The sequence below is a fragment of the Myotis daubentonii genome, chromosome 6 (assembly GCF_963259705.1).
Source record: "Myotis daubentonii chromosome 6, mMyoDau2.1, whole genome shotgun sequence".
NCBI lineage: Eukaryota > Metazoa > Chordata > Mammalia > Chiroptera > Vespertilionidae > Myotis > Myotis daubentonii.
The window spans coordinates 76,516,233-76,528,560 of NC_081845.1; the positions used below are offsets into that span (position 1 = coordinate 76,516,233).

The 12,328-nt window shown below is 36.9% G+C and overlaps 1 protein-coding gene across 12 annotated transcripts in view; it reads right to left on the reverse strand.

Annotated features, from left to right (window-relative positions):
• Positions 1 to 927: 927 nt before the first annotated feature.
• MLIP (muscular LMNA interacting protein) overlaps positions 928 to 12,328 on the reverse strand; it is a 249,534-nt gene continuing 238,133 nt past the window's right edge. For 7 of the 12 annotated variants that reach the window (XM_059701368.1, XM_059701376.1, XM_059701367.1 and 4 more), the window contains 2 exons: positions 11,082 to 11,135; positions 3,859 to 9,760 (listed from right to left, as the gene is read on the reverse strand). In XM_059701368.1, the coding sequence (XP_059557351.1) occupies positions 9,728 to 9,760; positions 11,082 to 11,135 (87 nt within the window). In that variant the 3' untranslated portion in view covers positions 3,859 to 9,727. Of the gene's footprint in view, positions 1,466 to 3,858; positions 9,761 to 11,081; positions 11,136 to 12,328 lie in introns of those variants that run through there. The other 5 variants (XM_059701372.1, XM_059701366.1, XM_059701365.1 and 2 more) reach the window with 4 other exon arrangements.

Genomic DNA, 12,328 nt, shown 5'->3' on the forward strand with positions numbered 1-12,328 from the left:
AATTATTATCAGTAATCTGATTCATGCCATTTAGCAGGTTGATGGAGAATATTTTATTTGGAGGAGGAGAGATCAGCAGAGAACTTTAATAAGGCTCCACTGGTCTTCACACACTAATTGAAGAGATGATGATAATTTTATATTTCCAGGTGCCAAATGATGACTGACAATGAAACACTCCAAAATGGTAGGTAGAGAATGGAGGCCAGTTCCTCTTCCCTGCGTGGGCTGATGGGCTGATGAAGCAGTGGTCTGAGAAAGCTCTGTGGCTCAGACAGAGTTGACGCTAAGAAACACGGGATATGTGCAAAGGGTTTCTCTACTACCAGGAGCTCACTATCAGAATTGCAATCGATTCTTCCTTAGTGTGCCTTGTCCTAGGCTGCCAGGCTGGGCAGAAGGCTGTAGAAGAAAACCACTTACAGAAGCCTAGGACAGACTACTAGGGTGATGACTGGGGAAAAAACTGAACATGGTCAGTATATGAGCATCAGGTGTGCTGGAGGGTGGGTTCCCAGGATTGTCATCACAGTGTGGGTTTGCTCTGTGGTCTTTGCAACTTGCAAGATTTTGAATGTGGACTGACTTTGAAATAGCCTTCCAGGAATCACGTGGCAATGTTGGAGACATTGCAATGATGTGATACTCAACATCACTGGCCTGCCCCTGACTGGCAGCAGAGAACCCTAAAAGAACGGGAAAACAGTGTATGTTATGCAAGATACCAACTTCCTCCTATCCAAGATCTCCCCAGTAAACACCTCATTAACATCTCTGGAAAGCAGGCAGAGACTTTTTATTTAAAGTTGCTGTACTTTTTCTTTACATGTAAAAAAAAAATGAAGCAGCACGACCAGTGTGACTCAATGGTTGAGTGTAGACCTTTGAACCAGGAGGTCACTGTTCGATTCCGGGTCAGGTCACATGCCTGGGTAGTAGGCTAAATCCCCAGTGGGGCGTGTGCAGGAGGCAGCAGATCAATGATTCTCTCTCATAATTGATGTTTCTATCTCTGTCTCTTCATTTCTAAAATCAATAAAAAACGTATTTTTAAATAAATGAAGCAAAGGGGAATAATATCTGATTTAATAAGTAATGTATGCATTAAATAAAACTGGTGTTGAAAAACAGTCACAACCATTTTTCTTTTTAAGACCCACATTTTTTCTTTATTTTGTTGCTAAATACAGGGGCATCTTAGTACTGCTGTCAGCTTAATAGAAGGTATTAAAGACTCTAACAGTGGTGTGAGAAGCTGTAGGTAGGTCTCTCCTACGCTGGGTACAATTGAGTGCTGAGATGTTATATGCTTGCAATAATTTTTTTTTTTTAGTTCCACTGCTGCACTGCTAAAGGGAACACTAATAGTGAAAAAAAAAAAATTAAATCTAGTAAATGATTGGCACCAGCACTCCAAAAATCTTTAGTACAGCCTGGGTTTTTAGCTTCTGCTCCAACTTCATTGCTGAAAAATAAGAAAAAATAGTAGTCAGGCGATGGAGATACTTTTTAAAACACACCCAAAAATGTATACATTAACATTTGGGCATAGCATTTCACATTTTTTAAAAAAATGGTTTATCCTTAAAAAATTGTATTTTTCCCCCTCGGAAGCTGTTATACAATTAATGGCATAAAAAAGACATGCAGCTTAGCTTCACATCAGACTGATCTCTTGAGAGCTCCGCAGAGCAGTTCTGGCCCCTGCAGAGGGTTACCATAGCTCTGAAAGGCCAACAGCCTTAAGGAGCAGCACTGCCACATCCCATCCACAACCCTCACCTTCCCATCACGTGGCTGCTGCCCTCCCTACCTTTTAGCACCAACCGCATCATTCCCTGAAATGTAAATTCTAAAACAAGGAGGTAAAGTGAACTGGGATTGAATTAAGCCCAGCATTTGCAAAATGGAACATTACAAAAGACAGAGACAGAGAATGGAACGCTTGCCTTTTTTTTTTTTTTTCATATATTGATTCAATTGGCTTTATAATGTAGTTATGCAGTAGGGAGGTGATTCTAATAATTTATTTATCCATCCAAGCTCTATGTATTTCTATTTGATAGGGGTTAACTGTCTGGAACAGATAAGATAAATGTAACTGAATGGAGATGGGTATTAGCAGATCATAGAATTCAAGACAAAAGTATAAAAGAAAGTGTTGGATATGAGGCCAAAAGAGAAATTTAGTTCTAAAACCTTTCTCTGCTATATGCTTTCAAGAATGGGATAGAATGACAACAATGAAAGGAAATGAACCTAACTTTATCTCAGATGCCAACTCAGGGCCGACAATGGAGCCTTCCAAAGTGGTTGGTGGTGGTGGTGGGGGGGGGGGTTTGGGGGGGGGCGTAAGAGAGGTCAGTTGTTCTTCTGGGGGCCACTCTCCCTGCTTTGCCTTGGGCTGAATCATAGCGTGAGGAGGCAGTGCTCTGAGGGAGCCATGTACAGAGCTGGCTGCCAGAAGAACATGGACTATATGCAAGGGGGAAGTAAAGCAGACAGGAAACCTAACCAGAGCATGGCCATGGGGCTACCTAGGATTGTGAAACATGGATATATTCTGTATCATTTAGGGAGAAGCTGCATTTGTTAGACTAGAAAGAGGAGTTAGAGAAAGAGCGACTAAAACAAAGGGGTAGCTCCATTACTGCACTGATTTGTTCTGGCCAAAGAAAATCAACAGTCACCGCATAAGTGAGTTGTAGCTTTCACCATCTGGGATTCTCTGAAGCTTTAGAATGAAAGGAGGAAATGACTAAATTACATCTCCTCCTTCTCTTTCTAACAAATAAAAACTACCACTTATTTAGATTTTCCTGAAAGTACCAACATTTAGAAGCTAGTATTATAAGAGAGTTAAAGTGATCATCATGACTTGGCTAACAGTTATTAAGTGCTAGGTATTTTAGATGCTAAGCACTTTATATGCATTAATGCAGATCTCCATCATAATCCTTTGATCTCACTTTACAGAGAATTAAATCCAGGCTGAAAAAGATTAAGTATGCTCAAGACCACCGTATTTGAAATTAAGTCCTAGTCTTTCAATGTTTTCTATTTGTTTTTGTGGTTCCTGCAATCATTTGTTTGTCTTAGCCATACTTAAAACATACATTGTGTCTGACTTGTCACCAGAAGACTTTAAACAGAAGATATATAAGGAGATACTTGCAGACAGGATTGCAACATTAAATAAAATATTGGATTAAATGCCTTCTAAATTCTCTTTCGGATATACCATTTTATATGAATAATTATATCAGACTGAGGACAAATAGGTAGTGCATCCTCTGACATCATGCTGGCAAAGTCAGCACTGTTTCTCAGCCATCCACAGCCCACTGGCAGAGCTAAGTGACGTTTGGCGACATAATCCAGCAGCTGGCTTGAAATGCTGGCTTATGCTATGACAGGCAGAGTCATGGTTTTAGACATTTTGTGAACGTTTTACTTTCCTTTGCCAATCTCAAGATAAGTGAAGATCTAAATAACTTGAGAAAAACAAAGGTTGACAATTAAGACAGATAAAAATCATTAATAAACATTAATAAATAAATTATTTTCAGACTAGCATCCTGACAGTTAAGGCTCAGTAATCCTATATAATAAAGAGCTAATATGCTAATTAGACTGACAGTGGAACAACCTTCTGGAACAACCAGTGGGCAGGCGGGGCTGCGGGGCTGTGAGGGCTGAGGCAGCTGGGGCTGCGAGGGCTTACTCTTGCACGAATTTTGCGCATCGGGCCTCTATTTTATTATATTGTCAGTTGAGCAATACACTTTTTTTGGATATAAGAAAACATAAAGAAAAACTCAAGACATTTAGAAAATCATTAGTTTGAAGGGAGTCAAATTCCAAAAATAATTTTATTTAGAGTTTACTTTGGGTAATGTGATATAGTGTTGTAAAGCTTTAAGCCAATGTTACAGAAAGCATTTATTTTACTAAGAATGGTGTATGTTCACTGATTTTCCATCCCCTTTTAATACAAAACCCTCTGTGCACACTTTTCTCTGACAAGTGAGAACAAATTTATCTATATATGTGTTCTTGTAAATATGAAGCCAGGCTTCATGCATGCAGAACAAAAAACAATTTTCAGAAAAATGTACATCATATTATTAATTGCTACATATTTATTTTTCTCTTAAAAATGTACTTTTGGACATTTATATAACCACTAACTTCAGTGTAAAGACACAGATCTTGTGCTAAAATTGATTGTCCATAAGCCAGAAGCTATAAAACATTCAGTAATTAAGGTCCTATAAAGACAGCATGATTGATAGAGAATGCAGGTGTAATGGATTCTGGAGAGCATAGCATTGATTCTGGGGTCAAAAACATTAAATACCACTCTGGCCAGCCGCTCAGTGGTTAGAGCATGGGCCTGCAGACTCAAGGGTCTCAGATTCAATTCCCGATCAAAGGCAAATGCCTCTGTTGCAGGTTCCCCAGCCCAGGTAGGGAAATGTGCCAGAGGCAACCAATCAATGTGTCTCCCTCACATAGATGTTTCTCTCTCTCCTCGCTCCCATCTCTCTCTTCCATTCTTTCTAAAAATCAATGGGAAAAATATCCTCAGGTGAGGATTAAAAAACACACCAAACGAACTAACAAACAACAAAAATTTAATACCAGGATGGCCTGAGCTCCAAACAGTTTTTAGCATAGATCTTACAGTGTTTATCTTGAAAAACTAGCAGACAGATGAATGTCAGTCATTCTAGTTCCCACCTCTTGCTCAGCTTTGCCATGACTCACTACACTACAAACATCAATCTACTGAGATAACCCCAAAAATGGGGAGACCCCAAAATTGTCAACCACTTCTCTCTCCTACAGTAGATTCAACTAAGACCCTACAAAAGGAAAATGAGTGGGGCTTCTTTCTTCAGAGTAGGACTCTCAAATTTCAGTTCTGCCCCTTGTCAACCAAATATAAGGACAGATTGAAATTAAAATAAGAGGCTTAATTCTCCTGTTGAAAATAAGGGAAGATATAAACTGATGTGCAAAAATAGATACAGAGGCAGAGCAGCATTAAACAGACTGTCAAACTACAGCAGGAAGGCTGGGGAGGGTTGGAGGGGGAGGGGGTAAGAGATCAACCAAAGGACTTGTATGCATGCATATAAGCATAACCAAGACACTGGGGGGTAGGGGAGGCTGGGGGAAGGTCAAGGGGGAAAAAAAGGAGACAAATGTACTACTCTTTGTAATATTTTAAGCAATAAAAATTAAAAAAATAAAATAAAGGGAGAGATTTCCCATCCTCTGCTCTTAGAGCATTTGCTTTAGAAAACTTATCATTCTGAGTACATTCTCCATTCTTTAAAATGCACGTAAGTCCTTTTAAAAATGATTGGGGCATTTTGTCAGCTTTAAGAGCCAGGAAAGTCTTTCTCAAGGACTTGAGAACCAAGTAAACATCCATGTGAGATAGCACCCCTTTCTCCTAGTTTCTGAGAGGGGGCAAGAGCTACCTTTAGCCGATACCTGACTCCAAGTTGTAAAACTACCTCTTGTCATAAAGATATGAAAATCTTATTTTTCCTTTGTGTAAAGCCAATTAACTGACAGATGGTCACCCCACTTACCAGGTGATAAAGAATAAGCTATATGTAATAATACATAGTACTGTCAAGCCCTCTTACTTGAGGATGGATTGAATGATTACCTATCTTGAAAACATGTATATATAGCTATATGAAGGGTGAGATTTTTTTTCTGATGTTGCAATCTCTTAGCGATTATGATGCATATCACATTCTGGTTTAATGCTTATTCAATAATAAAATGTTTTCTTTCTCTACTGCTTTTGTGAAGAGGACTTCTGAGTTGATAGAGTGTCTTGTTGATATTGTTGTTATATTCCCCCCACACAGACTGGGGCTTACAACACAGCAAAGTCATTTTGACAGTGTCCTTGCTGGTAGCTGCATGGTGCTATCTATTTGGGTGCTCATATTAGGTGTCTTTATAAGACACATTTACCCTCTGTACAGTTGTTTATCAAAACATATAAATCTTCTTTTAATTAAAATTTATTCCAATAGCCTTATTCCAAGTTCTTGCCTGAAATTACAACCTTGAACTCTTCAATCTGAGATTTATCAAAGCTTGATTTTAAAAAATAATATTTAGGACAATTGCCTAAAGGGAATAGAGTGAGCCCATTCTTCTTGATAATTTCAATTTTATCCTTTAATCAAACCAGAAAATGAGACTGGCTTCCATGGAAAAGTCACTTAATTTCTTTTTTCTATATTATCATCTGGAGAATAAAGATAGAGGAATGAGATGCTTGTCCCATTAGATTAGAACTTTAGATATCAGTGGAGATTCTGAAATTCACAATAAAATGAGCACAATAAAAAGTTTAGACACACCAAGGCAGGTCCCCTTCCTAGCAGAACTGTGATATTGCCAACCCTTAAATGTTGATCAAAATTTGCAAAGAGGAGGAATAAGAAAACAGGAGATGAATTTGCCAGGTGTGTGTTTTATGGGCAGTTAGTAAATGATTAGCTCTCAAGTGGTGTTAATAGAAAGTAAATATGAAAGGTCAGAATCAAATGCATCTAATCATGTTTTTGGAAATCAATTGACCCTAAAGTTAAAAATAAAAGAGGCCGAGGGCCACATGTTCCAGTTGATATGAAAATGGTGGGTCTGTTTATATCTCATTCCCCAGTACGACTTTCACAATTAAACCTGTAGAAAGAGAAGTGGGTTACAGAGTAGTGGTAGATCAAAGACTTGCTGAATTGAGAAGACATGATAGATATAATCAGAAATAATTGTTGCTACTAGAATGCATTTCCTTCTGAGTAACTCTACTAAAAATCATTTATCTCAGGCAGGGAGTTAGCTTGAAATTAAATGGTGTTTAGCTATATACCTTCTTGGAGATTGCTGCATTGGTGTGAATAATTGAAATTTATGAAAGTGACCTTCTTTGAAAATTGATCAGTTAGCTGACCACAACAGTCAAATCAATTATTTTGGAATCTCATCTGCTTGTAGAAGGATTCATCAATGACCAAGTATTTTTTTAAGTGCCTCATAAAATGCTAAATAAAACATTCTTTGGAGCCTAGTGGTCCCCAGACTCAGTTTGCACCAAATGCTATGCCCAGCCTTAGCCTAAGTATTTTCCAAACCTGTGTGGAATACATAGAAAACCAAAACAAAGTATTAGGTGTTACTAAATAAATTATAGTGAATCTCAACATAGAACAGATCTCTCAAAATTAATCTACACAGGTTAAAGCACAGGTTAAACATTTATGGCAGATCAGAACATGTGGCCCACATTTTTATTAATTCAAAGCATTCCCTGAAACTAATTTTTATGTGTTTTTTTTAAAATATATTTTATTGGTTTTTTACAGAGAGGAAGGGAGAGGGATAGAGAGTTAGAAACGTCGATGAGAAAGAAACACCAATCAGCTGCCTCCTGCACACTCCCTACTGGGTATGTGCCCACAACCAAAGTACATGCCCTAGACCAGAATCGAACCTGGGATCCTTGAGTCCGCAGGCTGACGCCCTATCCACTGAGCCAAACCGGTTAGGGCATGTTTTATTTTTTTAATATTGATTTCAGAGAGGAAGGGAGAGGGAGAGAGAGATTAGAAACATCAATGATGAGAGAGAATCATCCATCAGCTGCCTCCTGCACACTGCCCACTGGAGATCCATCCCATATCCGGGGCATGTGCCCTGACCAGGAATCGAACAGTGACCTCCTGGTTCATAGGTCAACACTCAACTACTGAGTTACTCCAGGAGGGCTGAGACTAATTTTAAAATAATTCTCCTGCTTTTACTTTCAAGTTTTTGTTTCCACAATTGATTTTATTGGCTTTCCCAAACCGCCAATGAAGAAGCTTGAATTTGAGGATCTCAACTCTCGCTGCACATTTGAATGACCAAGATTTGAAAACATAGCAACCAATGTCTTTGTCCACCTCCAGAGCTTCTTTTTTTTTTTTAATACATTTTATTGATTTTTTACAGAGAGGAAGGAAGAGAGATAGAGAGCTAGAAACATCAATGAGAGAGAAACATCAATCAGCTGCCTCTTGCACATCTCCTACTGGGGATGTGCCCGCAACCCAGGTACATGCCCTTGACCAGAATCAAACCCGGGACCCTTCAGTCTGCAGGCCAACGCTCTATCCACTGAGCCAAAACGGTTTTGGCAAGAGCTTCTTGATTCAATTTGCCTGAAGTGGAACTGTGCTCCTGTGGTTTTTACAAAGGAGGTCCTTATATTCAGCCAGAGTTGACAACCACTGAACTACATGATAAGTGAAATTGTTTTGAGTTAGTGCTTTTTCAATGTACTTTATAAATCATATGACTTATTAAAACAATGAACAAGTCAAATCAGATAAATCTGATGTCTGTTTGTTTTAAATGAATTACCAAGCTAATTTTAAAAAACTAGAATCTTTAAACAGCATAATGAAATACAAGAAATGTGAGTATACTGGCAAGAAAAACAGATTGCTGTCTTTAGAAAATGGGAGACACACTAAGGGGTAAAGTTTGAGATCTGATGAAGGATTTTTCCATAATTGTTTATTTGTACTGGGTTGGTAACTGGGGTGCTTTACTTCTTAGGCCAGAATTGCTATGTAAAAAAGGATAATTTAGCAGATATTTAAATAACAAAGAGAGATTGGGGGCGGGGAACGGGGATCAATATTACAGTCTGCCCACATATCATAGGAAACTATAAAATTTGCTAATGTCCCAAATGTACCAATGTTATTAAGAAGTAAAACAATGAACAATAGAAACATAAAATATCCTTTTGTTTAATTATTTACATTTCTTTTAATACTAGCTAATTTACTGTCTCACAATTGCTAAACTTCAAACTCTAGTTTCTTTTGTGGTGTTTTTCATATATTCCATATATGAGCTTGAAACCACTTTTTGACAATCTTGCTCACTAGCTTAATTTTAAGTTTTGTCTCTAGGGTTATGATAATTGGTGCAAAAAATGTAAATATCACAATACTACCTCTACCTGTTGTTCTTGCAACAGTCTTTCAGCATTACCTAACATTCAGAAGTTCTTAATTCAGTATTTATTATCCCTTCTGAATGCTTTTGTTATTTAATCAACCAACTGACTTTCCATTATTGTGTAGAAACATTTTTATTTATATAGATATAGCCTATGTGAACTTCAGCCTATTATTGTTTGAAAGAAAGAGAACATTGATTGTTATTTTTTATATTTTCTCTTAGAATGTACAAAATTTATTCAACCTTTCTCCTCTTCTTGGACATATATAGTTGTCTGATTTTTCAGTCTCACACAATTCGCCACCATCACACTGAAAGGGCTAGCACATTTGACAAAGAATTAATGTCATTAATATTAATATATAAAGGGAGTTTACAATGCAGTAAGAAAAATATCACCATACCAGTAGATAAATGCATTACTTAATGCAAAAGCAAAATAGACAAAAATAACAGAAAATACAGGATTTTTAAAATGCAAATTAAGACAAAAGATCATTTCTCTTATAAATTGCAAATATTTTAAAGTATGATTTAAGAGGGAGACAGAATTAGATAATACAGATAGAAATGAAGATAGCCAGATAGGGTACAGTAGAGGGCTTAAGAGCACAGGCTTCAGGCAGTCAGATCTGGATTCCTGATTGTGCAGACAGTTTCCAGCTATTTGGCTTTAGTTGACTTCCCTCAGCCTCAGTTTCCTCATCTGTAAGATGGGAATAATAATAGTACTTAACTTAAAATGTTTGTGAAGATTAAATAAAATAATGCATAAAAAGTGTGTGACATTTTAACATATATTAAGCTCTAAATAAATTGGCAATAATAATACAACTCAATACAGCAAGTGTACATGGAAACAGGTACCCCAACAGGTTCTTGGTAGGATTAATTGTTACAATTTTTCAGGAATGCAATTTGGCTATATATGTGTCAAAAGTCTTCCATATGTTCATATTCATTGAACCAATAATCTTACTTTTTAAAATCAGAGATGTGATCAAGGATATAAATCCACACCTATTCTTAAAAATCTCTTTTATATTTTAATAACTAATGTTAAACAGAGAGGCACACTGGTCTTGTATAACAAAGCTTCTAAAATCTGCAGAAATAGGGATGTCAATTTATGAAAAGTGAGTGATATGCCCTAAATTGTGGAAGAGATACTTTGGGGAAAAATATTTAAATATTATATGGAATTTTATTCTTTCTACTTCTTTTGCACTATGATCCCCCAGCCCCCCCAAAAATATTGGAGGCTGCAAAATTGAGCATGGCTCATTTGTGAGGGTATCTGAAATGAATGAGTGAGCTCATTTATTTCTTAAAGATAACATTTTTTTAAAAGATAACTTCTTTTTTTATATATTTGCCACTTTGCCTGAGAGGATGTAGACAAAGAAAACATTGTTCAATTATTCTTGCTCTTGACTAACACAAAATTAAAAAAAAATACAGAATTTTTTCTTTGGTACAACATTTATAAGAATAAAAAAGTTTTAAAAATATTTTTGTGGGTTTTTCTTTTTTGTCTTTCACCTCAAAGGTTGAAAGTGGCTAAACATTCACATGAAATTTAGAGGCTATATTTGAACTGGCATGCTTTCATCTGTATGCTCCTGCCATAAGCAAAACTCATTTAGGGGTCTGGGGACCTAGATACTATGAGATACTGAGACTCAGGAGATACATTATAAGTATTACAGGACATCTACTGTCCCTGTAAGAAGACTACAGTGGCTTCCCAATTAATCCAAAGAGGAAATCACACAGACAGTTAGGATAGAAGGAGTTAGTTTGTAATCCAAGTGCTACACACAGGTATCACCTTCCACACTGAGAAGCAGCAAAATTCTACTGATATAACTGCCAGATTCTTCTGAACAACACAAAGTGGGCCAGTTAATGCTTTTATAAAAAAACACCAACGTTTTGTTGATATTTTTAAATGACATTGTTTATTCCTACAAACTAATATTACATAGATGTGAATAACTAGATCTCCAATTGTATCTTACATTTACCTCTTTGGAATCAAGAGTCTCATGTTCAGGAATAGTCACCATTGGATGACTCAGCTTCACAGAGAAGAGGCCCAAGATATGATGAGGGGTAGAAGTAAGGAGAAATAAATGATTAAATTTCAGTTAAGTAGATAGTTAAATAATGACTAAGTATACTGAAGACCATAGTAGATTCTATCAAGTGTAAACATTAAACTTTGATTGTTATTAAAAACAAAGGAAGAGATTCTTAACATAGAAAAAATGTTTACAGATGGTGAATTCTTTGAGCACAGGACCACATCCTATTTGTTTTTCTATGCCATATAAACTCTAACAATGCTGGCATATAGATAGCTATTAAATGTTTATTGAATTAATGAATTATTAAAACTCACTGACAGGAATCATAAAGAGAAAACAAAGTTGCATTTATGTGTCAACTCTCACAATAGATTCAAATTGAAAAATTCCAAAGCAAAAGAAAAAATCATGCTCAGACCCACGCTAAAGGCAGATGTATCTATAGATGTAAACGCTACTTGGAATGGAAAGCATTGTGCATTATTGTAAACATGAAAAAATGTCAATACTTAGAGACTTCATAACCATTGTAATCTTACCAGATGATGTTATTATAATGTCAAATACAACACTTTAACAGAAGGTAGGCTCTTCTACTTATATAAGAACTTTGATTATTGTATGTGTCTACTGAGCACGACACATACACTTAAACTTATTAATATAGAAGAAAGTTATAGACACACCAGAGAAAGAGACAGAGTCAGGGACACACACATACACACCAAGAGATGGGGAGAGCAATCATTTGTAATAAATCTACTTATTCCTTTTTTATTTTACCTTCTCTCCTCGCTCCAACTTTAAGGTAACCACAACATCTGTTTTGACAATAACATTCCCTGTTTCTGCTATTGTCCTGAGAAAATCAGGAAACAATTGCCCCACCTACACTTTTAATAGAGTCCTTAATTGATCAAAAAGCAATGGAACAGTGACTACCTCCTAATCCTCCAGGGCAAGTCAGAGATTCCCAGAAATTTAGCCTTTGCCCCAGGAGGATGCCAACTTGGCTGCTCGGGAGGCCAAGGAGGTCCCACCACACATTTCCTCAGACTCCCCTCTGTTCTAGCAGATGTTTAAGAATGCAGCCTGCCTTTATTTAAACTATAGCTTCACTAATTCCCAACCATTATACTCTGTTACCAACCATGAAATCCCCTGGGTAGCATAACATGAGGACT